Genomic DNA, 14,652 nt, shown 5'->3' with positions numbered 1-14,652 from the left:
CAGTCAGAGAGCCATCCGTAGTATTAGATCAGTAGTAAGCGCTAACAGTCCTTTCGTTTCACATACTTGTTAGGTCGTTATGACCTTTATTGTCCTCAGTGACAATAGTATACTCATTTTACATTTACATTTTTGACATTTAGCAGAGGCTTTTATCCAAAGCGACTTACAACAAGTATATTTGTCTACTCATCTGTGCTGCCCCTTACTGTATATCAGTGACATATAATCAGTATGACCAGTTGGGTATAAGTATTCCAACCATTTGTCATCATTGTTTCTCAGTTTGTAGGCCTAGCTCACTCTCCAGTTTGCATGAACCACCTCTGAGTGGCAATACAGTAAATCAGAATGTTAAGTGGCCAGACGGAATCTGCATGGTGAAATCTATAAGAGGATTTTGGGGCTTGTTCCTTGGACTACATCTTTGTTCCTTGGAACACAAAGTCATTTTCCAATTAGCTTATTGCGAAACACTTTACTGTATGTTGTGAAAGGAACTAAATGATTCTCAAATAGATGTTGTGAAAGCATGTTAAGACACGACTGCATGACTTGTCTGAGTGTTGTTTGTCACAGTATCACCCCAGGATAAATCCTTAGGGCGGAGATCTCTTCCAGGAAAATGTGGCCTACGCATTTTGTGTGATTTATACAACATAGTTTCATCAGCTTTCTTGCTAAATACGTCACATCAACTCTAACCCCACAAAAACGCTAACCCCACAGAGGTGGGACGGACAGGATGGGGACGGACATGATGTAACATGTCCTCCCCGTCTCTACTGAAACCTATGCCCATGATCATAACTTTTATGCATTACTTTGTTTGTTTCTACAAATTACACAAATTATAACACAAAGCACCATTAGACACCACCTAACCCTAACCTGCGTCATTTGTATTGCCAACACACGTAACCATCACCAAAATACCCAATGGTAAACAGCTATGCAACTGAGAAATTCGATGGTGCGGAGTGGGGGTATTTCAACTTAAGGAGTGAGTTTACCACTTCAACCTGGTTACAGTTGTAACATTAGGCTACTACTTAGTTGTAAATACCAGTGGAAACAGTACCATAAAAAGTGCAACGAAAAGGTCCTTATCTTATCATTCATAAAAGCATTCAAATAAGTCATACAAATAATTGTTTAATGTTTTAATGGTTCATGTAACCACATTGCATAATCTTATAAATTGTGTTTTGCAGTTTGAGAAGTTGCCCTGGGACCACAGACCGTCTTTGAGAAGTACGAAAGGCAGACAGAGAGAGAGAGAGAGAGAGAGAGAGAGAGAGAGAGAGATTAGATTAGCGTCAGTCCTAACTGGAACAGACAAAGACAGCCCCCAGTTACCATGCTGAGGGAGTTTGTTTTTAAACAATGGGCTTTCTCTGTGCGCCATACATAATCCTAATATTGACCAATGCCAAACTGACTACATAAGCAAAATCTGAGGTTTTTTTTCTTCTTCAGCTTTGTATGCCATGCAGCCATGGGACATTATAAAGTGAACTGAGTTGCATACTGCAGGTCTGGTCCTATTGTAGTGTAACTGGTTGACAAACAGCAGCTTGTTGTGTATAATTACACTAGATTCTTATTATACAGTTATTTACCTGTACAGATGTCATGTAAGATTGAGCTCTGGACCTGTAATCATGTGGGCGGGTTCATTCTAATGCCCCTGATTGGATATCAGGTATTGTAAAAATATGCACTTCACATACACTGTTCAGATAACAGCCACAAGCCAGGAGAAGCTATGCAGACTATGTTCCTTGATAAAAAGCTTCTTATAAAATGACTGCATTGTTAGTTGTCTAAATAAATGAGATTGAACTTCATTGATAAGAATGCACAACATAGCTTTGGTAGTTTTATGTTAAAACGAACACAATCATTATTGTGTTACTTTCTCTTCTTGCATACACTGTACAAAAAAGCTGACATCTCTACTAATGTTGTGTCATACTGTCACCCAAACCCTGCAGTGCCACACCCCTAACCTTGGCCAAACAGCCTGATCATGACCTTCTCACTGTGACATCGCCCCCAAGTGCCAGTCCTACAGTCCATTAGAATCTGCGGTGTGCATTCAGCTCAGAGACACTTCAATGCCACAGGACACTGGCCTTTAACACTTCTGAATATCATATTTTTCTTGCATTATCTGATACATCCTCCCATATGAGCCCCCAGAGAGTATCTGGTTTAGTCTCATTCCCAGGGTTGTATAAATCTATAACATACATGTGCTGGCCTTTCTGCTCTCTGTTTACTATCAGTGTGAGAGTGATGTGTTGTGTTGTCTACACCACAGTACAGGGTCCCTCAGTTCCCCCTCACCTTTGGAGGAACATGACAAGTTTCTTGTCTGTGTGCTTGGCAATAAATACAGCAAGCTGATGCACATCTTGCATACCTAAACGATTACCCACAGTGTAGTTTTGTAACAGTTTACTCATTCAAATTAGGCTCTGGGACAAGAGGTGTGATCAAAACATCCTGAACAACTGAAAGTCCATTTAAACATTGTGGGTTAGAATTGTCTTTTATGTGTCAAATATCCCTTATAGTGAAATAGTACATAGAATTGGTGTATACATCTGTTTAACCCCAATATTCTGTCAGTGTGTTGCAAGTTAAAAATAGAGGTATGAGTAAGCCTTGCTTGGTAGTGTGACTGGACAGCTGCTGCAGTGTGTATGGTCGATTAGTGACAGACAGTTTGGCACTGCTAACCAGTAACTTGAGCATGAAAGCTATTAATGGTTCTGGGTTGATACAATGTAACTGTAGTACTGTACTATTGAGGCGCAGTGCTTAAATGATGGCCCATATTATCCATAACATGTACTTGGACAGTCCCAGGGAGATGATGTAATCAAGGGGATTCATTAAAGGCCAACACATGTTTATTTTCTCTCGTAGTATTTCAGGGGGGCAGTAATACTGGTTAATGTTATGAGGGTGTTGCTCTTCAGATCCTGTGTGGCTCAGTTGGTAGAGCATAGCACTAGCAACACCAAGGTTGTAGGTTTGATTCCCAGTGGGACCATATATATGAAAAACAAATGCACTCACTGTATGGATGAAAGTATCTATCAAATGGCATGTCTAACAGTATTTCAGGGGTCACAGACTGTAAGAAACATTTGTCCTGTGCTTTTTGGACAACACTGAGAACAAAACCAAGCAATTATTAGGGTCAGTAGAACGTACCTGTTTGGTGAGGTGATGATTACCATACATAGTACTGTGGGTCATCTGAGAACATTGGCTGGTGTGGTGATCATTACTGTACCTAGATGAGGAGTGAGAATGCCGCATTGCATTCCTTTCGCAGCATGTGACACAGGCAGAAGGTTCCCCCGCTGCAAGCAAGTGAATTCTGAAAAGTGCAACGCTGGCACCTTCTCTAAACTAGGAAATGGCCCCCCTCACATTGATCCTTTACCTCTAATGTCTCCAGGACCAAGTAAGTCCAGTGGACCCTGGTCCTAAGGAGTCACGTGTCACCTGGATATTTATGTCCACAAAGGGGAAGGGCGAGTGAGAGTTTGAGAGACTTCCCTTCCCTGAGACAAGTGTCCTAAAGCAGACATGGCATCTGAGCCACCCAATTCACCCAATAATCATAAGCAACTGCCACGCCTGAGTGGGTGTAGGTCTACCAGAAAGCGGTATGCATAGGGAGGCAACTTTGGCACACAAAATTAAATTAGGTAACTAATGCACACGTAATGTGACGCATAAGAGAGATAAACAATACATAGACACAACACCACACCATCCCATGATAAACATTCACAGCCGTTGTTCAGGTGCCTGAATGTTTCTAAAGTCAACAACACTACATTGTTGCTATGCCAAGAAAACAAATCAAACTGGCTAACACAACACAATAACACAGGGTTAAGCAGATTACAAAATACATTCACGAATTCAAAAAGCCAGCCTGATTACTGTTGCACAATATAACAAAGTGGTGACCACCTAAGTAAATGGTAATGAGGCAGATCAAAAGATTGCCAATTTAGAACAGCAACTGCTTCACATTCTGAGCAAGGAACAGGATTTGGCTGCTGCTTCTAAAAGCTCTGCTTGAGAAAGTGTTTCTATTGCCAATCAGGGTCTGAATGCATGGAACCAGAGGAAATTAGGGTTGCACAGAGTGCAAGCTGGAATAAGCCATTTGTACTTTTATGAAGCCGCTTATTATTGAAAAATAGTTTTGAATAGAACAAGGCCAAAAGACTAGAGACCTCTTAAGAACTAATATGAGACAGACTGTACTTTTCATATCAAAGACCCTTTCTAGGCCAGCTCTTTAGACTACTAAGTATGACACAACTACTGTTTGTTATTGGACCTCGAGGGACACCATCTATGTTGCTTCCAATCCATATATCTGAAACAAAATGTACAACGGCAACACTAGGTGAGTGGACCCTCAGTAGGTGTCAAACTGATCAGAACAAGAAACACAAACTAAATGATACTATTTTTCAGCTTTACGCAATATTTATTAGGCTACTATTTGCACCCTGTTCTTGTCCTCCGGTCTTTTCTTTTTTTTTTAAATTAAATGTTTTATTTGTATACAGGGAGTGTCAGTATATTTACTATAAGTCTCCCTACATATGTTAGGATGTCATGTTAACTTATCTTGCAACAAACCAATTTCCCAATCTGGGGCAATTTAGATTTACTACAACTACTACTTGGTGCTCCAAGGAATCTAAACACACATTCATGGGAATTTGAAATATATATCCAAATGAAATGTTTACTTTCGCTCACAAATAGATTTCTGTTATTTGCACGCTACCATGCCCATGGTCCGTGTGCGCTTCCAGTTTCTCACAACAGTTCTTTTTTGAGAAACTGCTCCCAGAGATCAAATAGTGGGCACCTACTACTTGGAATTGCACTTTCATATGATACTCCTAGACCAATATAACAAACAGCGCTGTACCTTATATACTAAGGAAACTGACAATGAATGACACACCACAAAGATTCAAGGAGGAAAGTAGCCATATTTATTTCAGATCTTTGACATGAAGGATTAGTATCCAACCTCTGAAGACAATGAAGCATACACAAGCTACTAGTTCCTTCAGAATGTTGGACGCATGTTGATCAAGAGCAGGACAGGGAAAGGGTTTCAGTACAGGGGTTGGGTAGAGGAAATAGAAAAGGCACTCTTTACACTCACTGTAGCCAGCCAACTGACCTCTTGAGCGGTAAAAGGAGACACAACCAAAGCTCAAAAGGGAGACCCTATCCAGACTAACAAGGGATGGCATGTAAACAAGGCTGGTTTCTCTGTACAACACCAGCCAAACTTTGCCATCGCTTCATGCAAGGATAAGGGAGGGGAGAGAACAGTACCAGACGTGTATGTCAATACAATCTCATTCAAAAACCTGCTGTCCAAAATTGTAAAATACTCATCACATTAGCCAGTGATGGTTCCCTGTGGAGGCAAACCAAAGCTTTTCTGTAGGACACTTTGGAACCACAAGAGACACACTGAAAATGTAACTTGGTTATGGCATTCGGTCAAATAAAAAACATGATTTAAAAACAAAACCGTGTCATTTTTTTAAAGCTGCCTTTGAAAACCTCAGCTTCTCTGTATCCACGCTGAGTTTCAGAGAACATAAATAGTCTCATGGTTTGTTTTTGATTGTTAGCCAGTAGTAAGAGCTCTTCATTGTGGCAAAGAAAGTACTCCTTCAGGATAAGGACGGGGACCAGGTTTCTCTGTAGCTACACCTGCCATCAATATCCAAGGAGTACCTTAGTCTTAAAACCCTTAAAAAAGTAAATAAAAAACAGAAATGAAACTACCTTTTGAAGGAGTTTGTTTTAAAATTGACATTTCAATGTTAATAAAAGTCAATCCAATGCGTTCTTCTCAAACTATCAAGTGTAACCAACACCCCTAAAGACCTTAGCAGTGACATAGCAGCTTCTGACTTTTCTGTATGACGTCAGAAAACAGCACAGGTCTGTGTCGGGGCATCTGAGACTTAACTGCGCATCTTCAAGAACTTGACTTGAAAAATCAAGATTTGGCTCGTTCCTCAGCCTGCAATGCATAGCATTTTTTTGAAAAACAGCAAAAAACCATTAACCCTTAATCGTGCCATTCGTACATCCTCCACAAAGATAAGGGGAATAAAATAAGAGGGAGAAAGGATTAGGGGTGAGCATTCACAGTACCAGACTAACAGGAGGAAACATCTAAAAGGGAAGTATAGAGTGTGGGTGTGGGGAAATCAGACAATACTGTATCCAAAACAGGATATTCTTCCACTGGGAAAGGGCTGCCAGCTAATGCCATAGAGATGCCCAAAATGTCTCTTACTTCAGTAGCACCAGTAAACTTATGTAGGTATTATGTGTGACCTTGGTAACAAGACCAGAAGGAAGAAAAAGGTTCAAATGCCGATCAAGTGTAAGGAAAGCCAAGACTGGGATACTCCTTACAAGTTTCTCAGTGAGGCTGGGTAGGGGGGGAAGAGTTATGTGAGGGGCATTAGTGGAAGACGAGGATACTTTGGGACCTCATTGGAAAATGGGAACATGATGAAGCACAGGCTGCACATTTCAATGTTCTAGGATCCCCCCCAACTATTCTCTCAACATAAAACTTATCTTAATTATTGTGAGAATGTTAGAGGAGCACAGAAAACACTACTAAACAGTCGAAGAGAGTACAGGTGCCTAAGGAGAGGAAGTAGAAAAGGGGGGACATGAGACATTTTCAGGTGAGGAGGACAGGGTGGGTAGGGGTTTAATTTTGCCATTATGAGGGAAGGATTTAAGGGCCTTTCACCCCCTGGGACCTTGTAGGCTTCTCTGTAGTATACACCAACAGGCCTGGGGGGAAAAGCTTAACAGGTTTAGTATTTGAGCTTTTTGGGCTGCTCCCATGGGAAGGAGTCACGGCCAAAGTGGCCGTAGGCAGCAGTCCTCTGATACATGGGCTTCTTCAGCTCCAGCTCCCTGGAATACATAATCAACTCATTTAGCGTCCACCGCAGGAAGTGACCTCTGATGCACGCATCAATACTCACACAGCCATAATGCTCAATCAGCCAATAGGGAGTGTCGAGAGCCACAAAAGAAAACCATAATCAGAAAGGTTCAATTGGCCAGCTAGTAGAGAGGGGGAGGGAGGGACGAAGCTTCGACACTTACCCTGCAAACAAATTCATCCTTGAGCAGTGAGGGGACTGCAGCTTGGAGATGGAAAGCACACTGATCCCATTTATAAATGGCACTGAACTTTAAAAGCTCTGAGAACCCCATGCACTCTAGTTGACATGAGCAGGAAACCTTCACTCATGCTGGGTATTTAACATGCCCTCTAATAAAATTGACTCGAGCCTCTACTGCAGTTCTCTAGGTTTAACCTTTCGCTCTACATACTGTACACCAATGGCATTTGAAGCGAGACAGATAGGGGGGGATAGAATATAAGGATTGGCGAACTGATCACAAGCCCCGATTGAAACAGAGAAGCCAAACAAAGCAGCAGAGGAGTTGCAAACAGTGCGATATTTACAGTGCTATCCAATTTAAGCATACAGTATCACACAGTTAAGGATTAAAACCAACTAGAACAGCAAAACCATAGAGGATGAGTAACAGGAGGGATCCATAAGTGACTAATTGGGTGAGACACACAGCCTCAGAGGGGTATACTTTACCTGACAATGACCCCAGGTCGGAGGTCAAAGTTCTTCTTCACAATGTCTAGCAGCTCCCTCTCACTCTTCTGGGATGTCCCGTAGTGGAAGATTGAGATGGAGAGGGGGTGGGCCACTCCAATGGCATAGGCCACCTAATACAAGTAGGCATGCAGACATGACATCAGCATATAAACATACAGCAGACTTCTGGTTTGATTCAGTCACAGCCCTCTGCTCAAGTGGGGTGTTATGAGAGTTCCTCCCCTCACCTGGACCAGCACCCTCTTGCACAGCTCAGCCTTCACCAGAGACTTGGCCACCCAGCGCGCAGCGTAGGCAGCAGAGCGGTCCACCTTTGTGTAGTCCTTCCCAGAAAAGGCTCCTCCACCATGGGCACCCCAGCCTCCATAAGTGTCAACAATGATCTTACGGCCAGTAAGGCCAGCATCACCCTGCAGAAACAGGAGAAATGGTTATTACTGGTATGGATCTGAAAATACAGAAAAAAATAATTCCCCTACAGTCTGGTAAGGAAACAAAGGTTGTTGTTTTTTTTAGTTTAACTATCCTTTTAACTGACAACTACAGCTAGCCTCAGCCCTGCACTCTTACCTGGGGACCGCCGATGACAAAGCGCCCACTTGGCTGCATGTGGTAGACTGTGTCATCATCCAGGTAAATGCAGGGCACCACTGCCTTGACAATCTTCTCCTTCAGGGCGTCACGCATCTCATCCAGGCAGATGTCCTCATCGTGCTGCACAGACACGACCACGGTGTGCACACGTACTGGCAGCATGGCACCACGATCCTGACGGTACTGCACAGTCACCTAAACAGAGAAGACAGCTGGGGTGTACAACAGCAACCATGGATAACAACTAGTTTGAAAAATGATAGAATTGTGGAGAGGTTGGTGATACTGAATATGTTAAGTCATATTGCACCTAGTTTTACATAAAGCACATTTCAACGTTTGCTGAAATACGTCAACTAAACCGCTATAAAAGATGCTCTAGTTTCTGCAAGGCAGCGTACCTGGGTCTTGGAGTCTGGCCGGAGCCAGGGCAGGGTGCCATCGCGACGCAGTTCAGCCATCTTGGCATTGAGCTTGTGGGCAAGAACGATGGTAAGGGGCATGCACTCCTCGGTCTCATCGGTGGCATAGCCAAACATTAGACCCTGGGGATGGGAAAAGGCTTACTGTTACCTCTGCCAAACATGCCAGTGTCATTTCAGTCTGGTAAATGTACAACTATCACTACAAAGATGATTCGCTGCCTTTGTTTGCACAAGAACCACTGACCTGGTCCCCTGCCCCTATGTCCTCCTCGTTGCGGTCAATGTGAACACCCTGGGCGATGTCAGGAGATTGCTGCTCCAGAGCCACCAGCACGTTGCAGGTCTTATAATCAAATCCTGAAAAAGAAAAAAGGACAGTTACAATGTGATGGAAGTCTTTTAGAGTAGGCTTGAATTGTGTGTGTGAGTTCATTTAAGAGAGCAAAAAAAAGACAAGGAGACGCACCTTTGGAGGAGTCATCATAACCGATATGACGGATGGTGTCACGGACAATCTTCTGATAGTCCACTGTAGCACGTGACGTCACCTCACCTGCCAGCAGGATCATCCCTGTCTTGGCAACAGTTTCTGTAAAAGAGGGGTCAAAGGGGAGGAGTGCAACTTTATCTCTACAGAGGCCACAAGCAAATCATTCCAATCAATAAAGATAATCTGAGGAAAGTAGGTATTGATCCATGTAAGGTAAATAGGAGTTCAACCAGGTGCTTTAAATCATGATGTTGAATAGCTGACTTAAGAGCAGGAAGAGGTTGCATCAGACAGTGGAGGTGCTTTTTTTCTTACCACAAGCAACTTTGGCATCAGGATCCTGTTTAAGATGGGCGTCAAGCACTGCATCACTGATCTGGTCGCAAATCTTATCTATAAGATAAAACAAGTACCATAAGTCTGCAGATCTACACAAAGTATGAGAATTAATTCTGAAGTTGCATCGCTACAACCGCAGTGACACGTCAGTGAGAGACAGCTGGGTGAGGCACATGAACTTCTTTAGTCGGGAGGCATTCTATCAACGCCTTCTTTAGGTTCAAGTAAAACTCGCTCAGATTGTGCAGACGGACCTTCATGATCAGTACTGCAGGGCCACGCAGTGGTTTATAAACTGCGGACCGGCCGACCACATGTTAAGATTATGGCCATGGTAGGCGGGGCTCAGTCGGAGCAAGCCCACCCAGACATAGCTAGTTTCCGGCGTACGAGAAGGGCAAGAAGCGCCGCCATTTCCGCGGGTTCACGTTAAGAACCACTGCAATCATTGTGTAGTTGGATAGCCGGTCTAAATGACGGTCTAACAGCGAGCAACTCAATGATATATTAGCTGTGGCTTTACGGGGCCTTACATAGAACTCTGGATGTGTGTTGTGGCCTAGTTAATCCCAGAGAGCGCGCAAACTGGTCCGCATCTTAAGACTCTGCAGGGGCTAGAACTGCGCAAAGCAAGATACTGCGAAAACAGGCATGTCTCTAGCGACTCAGTAACATTAGTAGCTAGCTAAGGTAACGAGTCTTAGTCACTGAAATGTGTTTAGGGTCCAGTACACGTAATATAAACTAACAAAGAATTATCGGCAAAATGATAAGACTACTAGCCTGGAATAAGAACATTTGGCCCTCACATGCGGCTTGAGCAAGATCCATCCTAGCGCGTGGTTTACTCAGGTAGCTAACCTTACGCAACTGTCAATCAGCGACAACAATGGCACGCTACGTTCAGAAAAACGTGTATAGTTTATAGCTAGCTAACAACAAATTGCCAAAACGTAGGCAACCATGTTTGCTCGCTAAAACCACATTGATTAATAGCCGTTAGCTATCATGTCTTACCAGGGTGCCCTTCTCCGACTGACTCCGAGGTGAACAAGAAGCAGTCCTCCTCAATAAGGGAGTTGTGAAACCCGTTCATTTGTCCGTTCATCATTGTTACCCTTATTTATTTTACAGATGAAAAACAGAATGATTATCGCTAAACGACGCAGATTTTATTGATTATTTCCTTGACTGTGTACTAGTGTCACTCCTCCTCAGCTCGTTCCATGCATTCGCAAATCTCCTCTTGTAGCGCTCCAGTATTTATTCACTAATGCTCAGACGTCACTGTCCCAGGCAGTGGACGATACCATATTAAACGTGGGGGGTGAATACATTGACCAGGTGCATTCAAAAGTGACACGGTGTGCTGGGAGTCTCAGCTCTATCAGCATCTCTTATCAAACCAGATTTTCCATCAATTATTTTCCAACCATGACGCAACTGAACTGTGCTTTATATGTGATAAGCAGAAAACGCTTTTGTTATGCCCTTAATACAAAAGCCATTCATAAACATGTCATGTTATTGCAACCTTACAAAAAATAAGGTAAGGTATCCAAGGGAATAAAAAACAACGTGAGAGTATATGTAAATCAGAGGCCACCAAGGCAAATGAATAGGCAAAACAAACTAACTAATAACCAAGTACATGAATGGTGGTTTTGTGTACTTTTTCACATCAATAAATGGAAGGCAAAATTGGTCCACGGGGTTTTGCACTACAGCCTAATTATTAGAGATATTCTACCTTTACTTGCTGCTGGTATCCATGTCAGTCACCAGGAAAGATGTTGTGTAATATATTATAGAAATTCACTCAACGTTTTTATTTTGATATGCACTTAGTGTAGCATTTACATTTTTTTTTTACGTTTATGACATTTAGCAGACGCCTTTATCCAAAGCGACTTACAACTACAAGTACATTTGTCTAAAGTAAGTGAATCATCGATACATCATAAATGTATAACGTAGCCTACATGTATTTACAGTAAGTAACATTAAGAATGGCCAATGTCTTCACTCTCACTGATTTTGTGTTTATTATAATTTCTAACACCGGACACGGTAGCCTAATCATAACACATTTTGGCATAAAATCTTTTGAATCCATGTACATTGGGGCTTCTGGTCCGACAGTCCTCTCTGAATGTCACTCAGCAATGAAGCTACCTCCACTTACCCTCAGAACTTATTGTTTTCAAATAAACTAAACGGTGCTGTTCTACAGTTAAATAAACTAAACGGTGCTGTTCTACAGTTAAATAAACTAAACGGTGCTGTTCTACAGTTAAATAAACTAAACGGTGCTGTTCTACAGTTAAAGCCACAGCAGATCAGTCCCTGACTCTACAGACTTTGTTAGTATTATCTGTGCCCTAAAAAGGTACCCAATGCTGGAAGTCAGGGCTTTTGATTAAGTTACAAAACAAAGAGGCTGGGTTGATCAATCTTGCCTGAGGGGAAGGGTGAAACAGGGGCTTTTTGTAAAAAAACATAATTCAGTTATGTAAGAGATAATATGCAGAGCCAAGGCTGTTGTATAGCATTTATTTTGTCATAAACTTAATTTCAGATTTATCAGGTTGTTGCTTTTGGGCAAAAGTCTGTAATCATTGCAATGGTTTGTTCAGCTGTAAATTAGATTTTGGATGCCTGTTTTAGGTCTGGTATACCTCAATTCATGTTCAAGATGTTTTTTTGGAAAGTTTAATGGCACTTTATTGAGCCTAAAGTCACTGGTCCGTTTATCAGTACATTGCACACACAGATAACACTCATATGGAGGGGAGTTTGGTAATTTCCTACTCATCTAATCTATGACGACACCAGACCTCTGAGAGAGATGGAAAATAGAACATAGTAGACATATCCTCAGGGGAATTTCTTTTAAACTGGCATTAACATTGCTTTTTGGGAATATCGTTGTATATCCATCATGACGGAAAATGGTATCGTGCAGCAATGTCTAAATCAAAACATTGTGTAAAGGTATGTAAAAAGATGTTTATTCATTGTCTTAGGCCAACCATAAAGAGACAATATAAGACAATATAAGGAAGATAACTGTGAGACCATGTTAAACCAAAACATTGCACAGACATGTGAAGTAGAATGTGGTAGCACTATCTCATACAAGTTATTTTAGAATCATAGGCAGCCAGAAAGTGTCATTGAGGCAACGGCTCATACCGTGGGGGGCGTGTGCAGTGTGTGTGTGTGTGGGGGGGGGGTGTGTGTAGTGTTTGTTGTCACAAAAAGTGAGTAAAGTTAAATGCAAAATGTAAGCCTGATTATAAAATATGTCATGTCATCATGTTAATAACACCATTCCTCAGATAAGTGAAATACAGAGTGGAAAACTAGCACAGTGAAACTTTTTTTTGTATCCATTTGGTTAGGAAGGTTATGTTACATCAACATTACTTTTAATGTTGTATTTACTTAATAAGTTAATAAGCAACATTTTAAAAACTATTACTTTTAACTGTGAGATGGTCTGATGCTGACTGTCAACAGCCAATGTTAAGAAAACTTAATTTTAAATCCATGGACAATCGGGTAGCAACGTTAAGTGATGAGCATGAAATGACAAACTTAAGTCAACGTTGAAAAATAACCATTACATTTTACATTTACATTTACATTACATTACATTAACCATCACATTACAATGTCAAATAAACTGTTAATTCCAACCAACATTTGACTGAACAACAAAATAACAATGTAAAACAGCTACAGAGATCCAGCGTTTGCGTTTTGAAAAAAACAAAACATTCCTCTCACAACCATTGTACAAGGTCAGTTTAGTTAGTTTTTGACTGTTGTACAACTGTGACACAACGAAAAATGGGGTCCAAGAATTTACGTGTCCCAAATCTTTAAAATCACTTGAAAACATGTTTTATGACACTGGCAGTGCTATAACAAGTTGTAAATGCCAAAATGTAATGTTAATCAACACAAAAATAAATATTTCACCTCCCATAGGTTGAATTGGGTGAATTGTGCCTTTTTTGCCTGAACCCATAACATTTGTAATTTTCTGAATACCAAATGAATGGTTTGAAATTGTTGGTAACACCTGAGCCACAGATGGGCAGGCCACATTATGCACTTTATATCAGGGAGTATCAAATGACAAACATCCAGAGCAGCACTCAAACATTACCCAGTAAAGCAGTCCAATCTGGCATGGGGCAGTTGGATGTATGAATTTACCATGTTCACACCTGCCATCTGCTTGACCTATATAATTTGACACCTATGTAGCATTCAGCCCCACAACTCTTTCAAGGCTCACTCTAATAAAAGGTTCCAATGTAGTCCTGCCGGGCCTCTTTTATCAAGAGGGGCCTTTATCCAGCCTGCAATATTTCCCCTGCTAACATGGAATTAACAGCGAGATTACATATAATTCCTCATTGCGTGATAAGATTATAAGGGGTTCAGGAATGGACAAAGACAATGTTTACATTTTAGGCATCAGGGGTGATGGATGTCATTAGGGGGAGAATCCAATAATGTCCAAGGATGAGAAAGAGTAAAAATGAGATTGCTCAGTGTGCAGACGAGTATAGATAATTAGCAGGCAACACCAGACAAGAGAATAGACCATCATGGTGCCTCTCTTTCATTCAATGCCACGTGTGATAGAAATGAGTGTCACCAACGCCAGACAATTTTTACTTGACTCCCACTTGGCCAAGGGACGACTTTGTACAAATCTGAATCTTTTAGACTTTAGTCAATAAAAGCAATCTGCAGCGTCATCTTGAGTTTGATAATATTGCTATTCACTAGTCATCTACTATCTAATAGGAGCAGAGAAGAGAAAACGTATGAGTCAAACATCTATTATTAAGCCATGTGGTAATCAAAACATCCTGCCATCAGGATCATCAGCCATCCCAGTCACAATGACAAAGCGTTTTTGGAAGGATTGTGCCTGTGCTTGTGGCTGAGACACAATGGCACTGCCACGTTCCTCACTGTCTCAACACCAGCCCGGTGTTGCATCAGGAAGCATAGATAACTGGAA

At 41.6% G+C, this 14,652-nt stretch overlaps 1 protein-coding gene across 2 annotated transcripts; it reads right to left on the bottom strand.

The window, feature by feature from the left end:
- Nucleotides 1–5,028: 5,028 nt before the first annotated feature.
- On the bottom strand, nucleotides 5,029–10,828 carry mat2ab (methionine adenosyltransferase 2Ab; the record flags this gene model as incomplete). 2 transcript variants are annotated; one of them, XM_083673366.1, is made up of 9 exons in its annotated part: nucleotides 10,623–10,828; nucleotides 9,582–9,659; nucleotides 9,243–9,365; nucleotides 9,021–9,133; nucleotides 8,753–8,896; nucleotides 8,328–8,546; nucleotides 7,985–8,167; nucleotides 7,734–7,867; nucleotides 5,029–7,026 (listed from the first exon to the last, which is right to left on the bottom strand). In XM_083673366.1, exons 1-9 carry the CDS (start codon nucleotides 10,714–10,716, stop codon nucleotides 6,924–6,926), a joined length of 1,191 nt encoding a protein of 396 aa, XP_083529492.1. In that variant the 5' UTR covers nucleotides 10,717–10,828. The 2 variants fall into 2 exon arrangements, with proteins under 2 accessions (XP_083529492.1, XP_083529493.1); XM_083673367.1 differs by lacking the exon at nucleotides 5,029–7,026 and having other exon boundaries at nucleotides 7,730–7,867.
- Nucleotides 10,829–14,652: the final 3,824 nt, after the last annotated feature.

Source organism: Argentina silus, assembly GCF_951799395.1.
Source record: "Argentina silus genome assembly, chromosome: 7".
In the NCBI taxonomy this organism is placed as follows: domain Eukaryota; kingdom Metazoa; phylum Chordata; class Actinopteri; order Argentiniformes; family Argentinidae; genus Argentina; species Argentina silus.
Note: the sequence above shows the minus strand (reverse complement) of the source record. Positions and strands in the feature narration are given on the sequence as shown.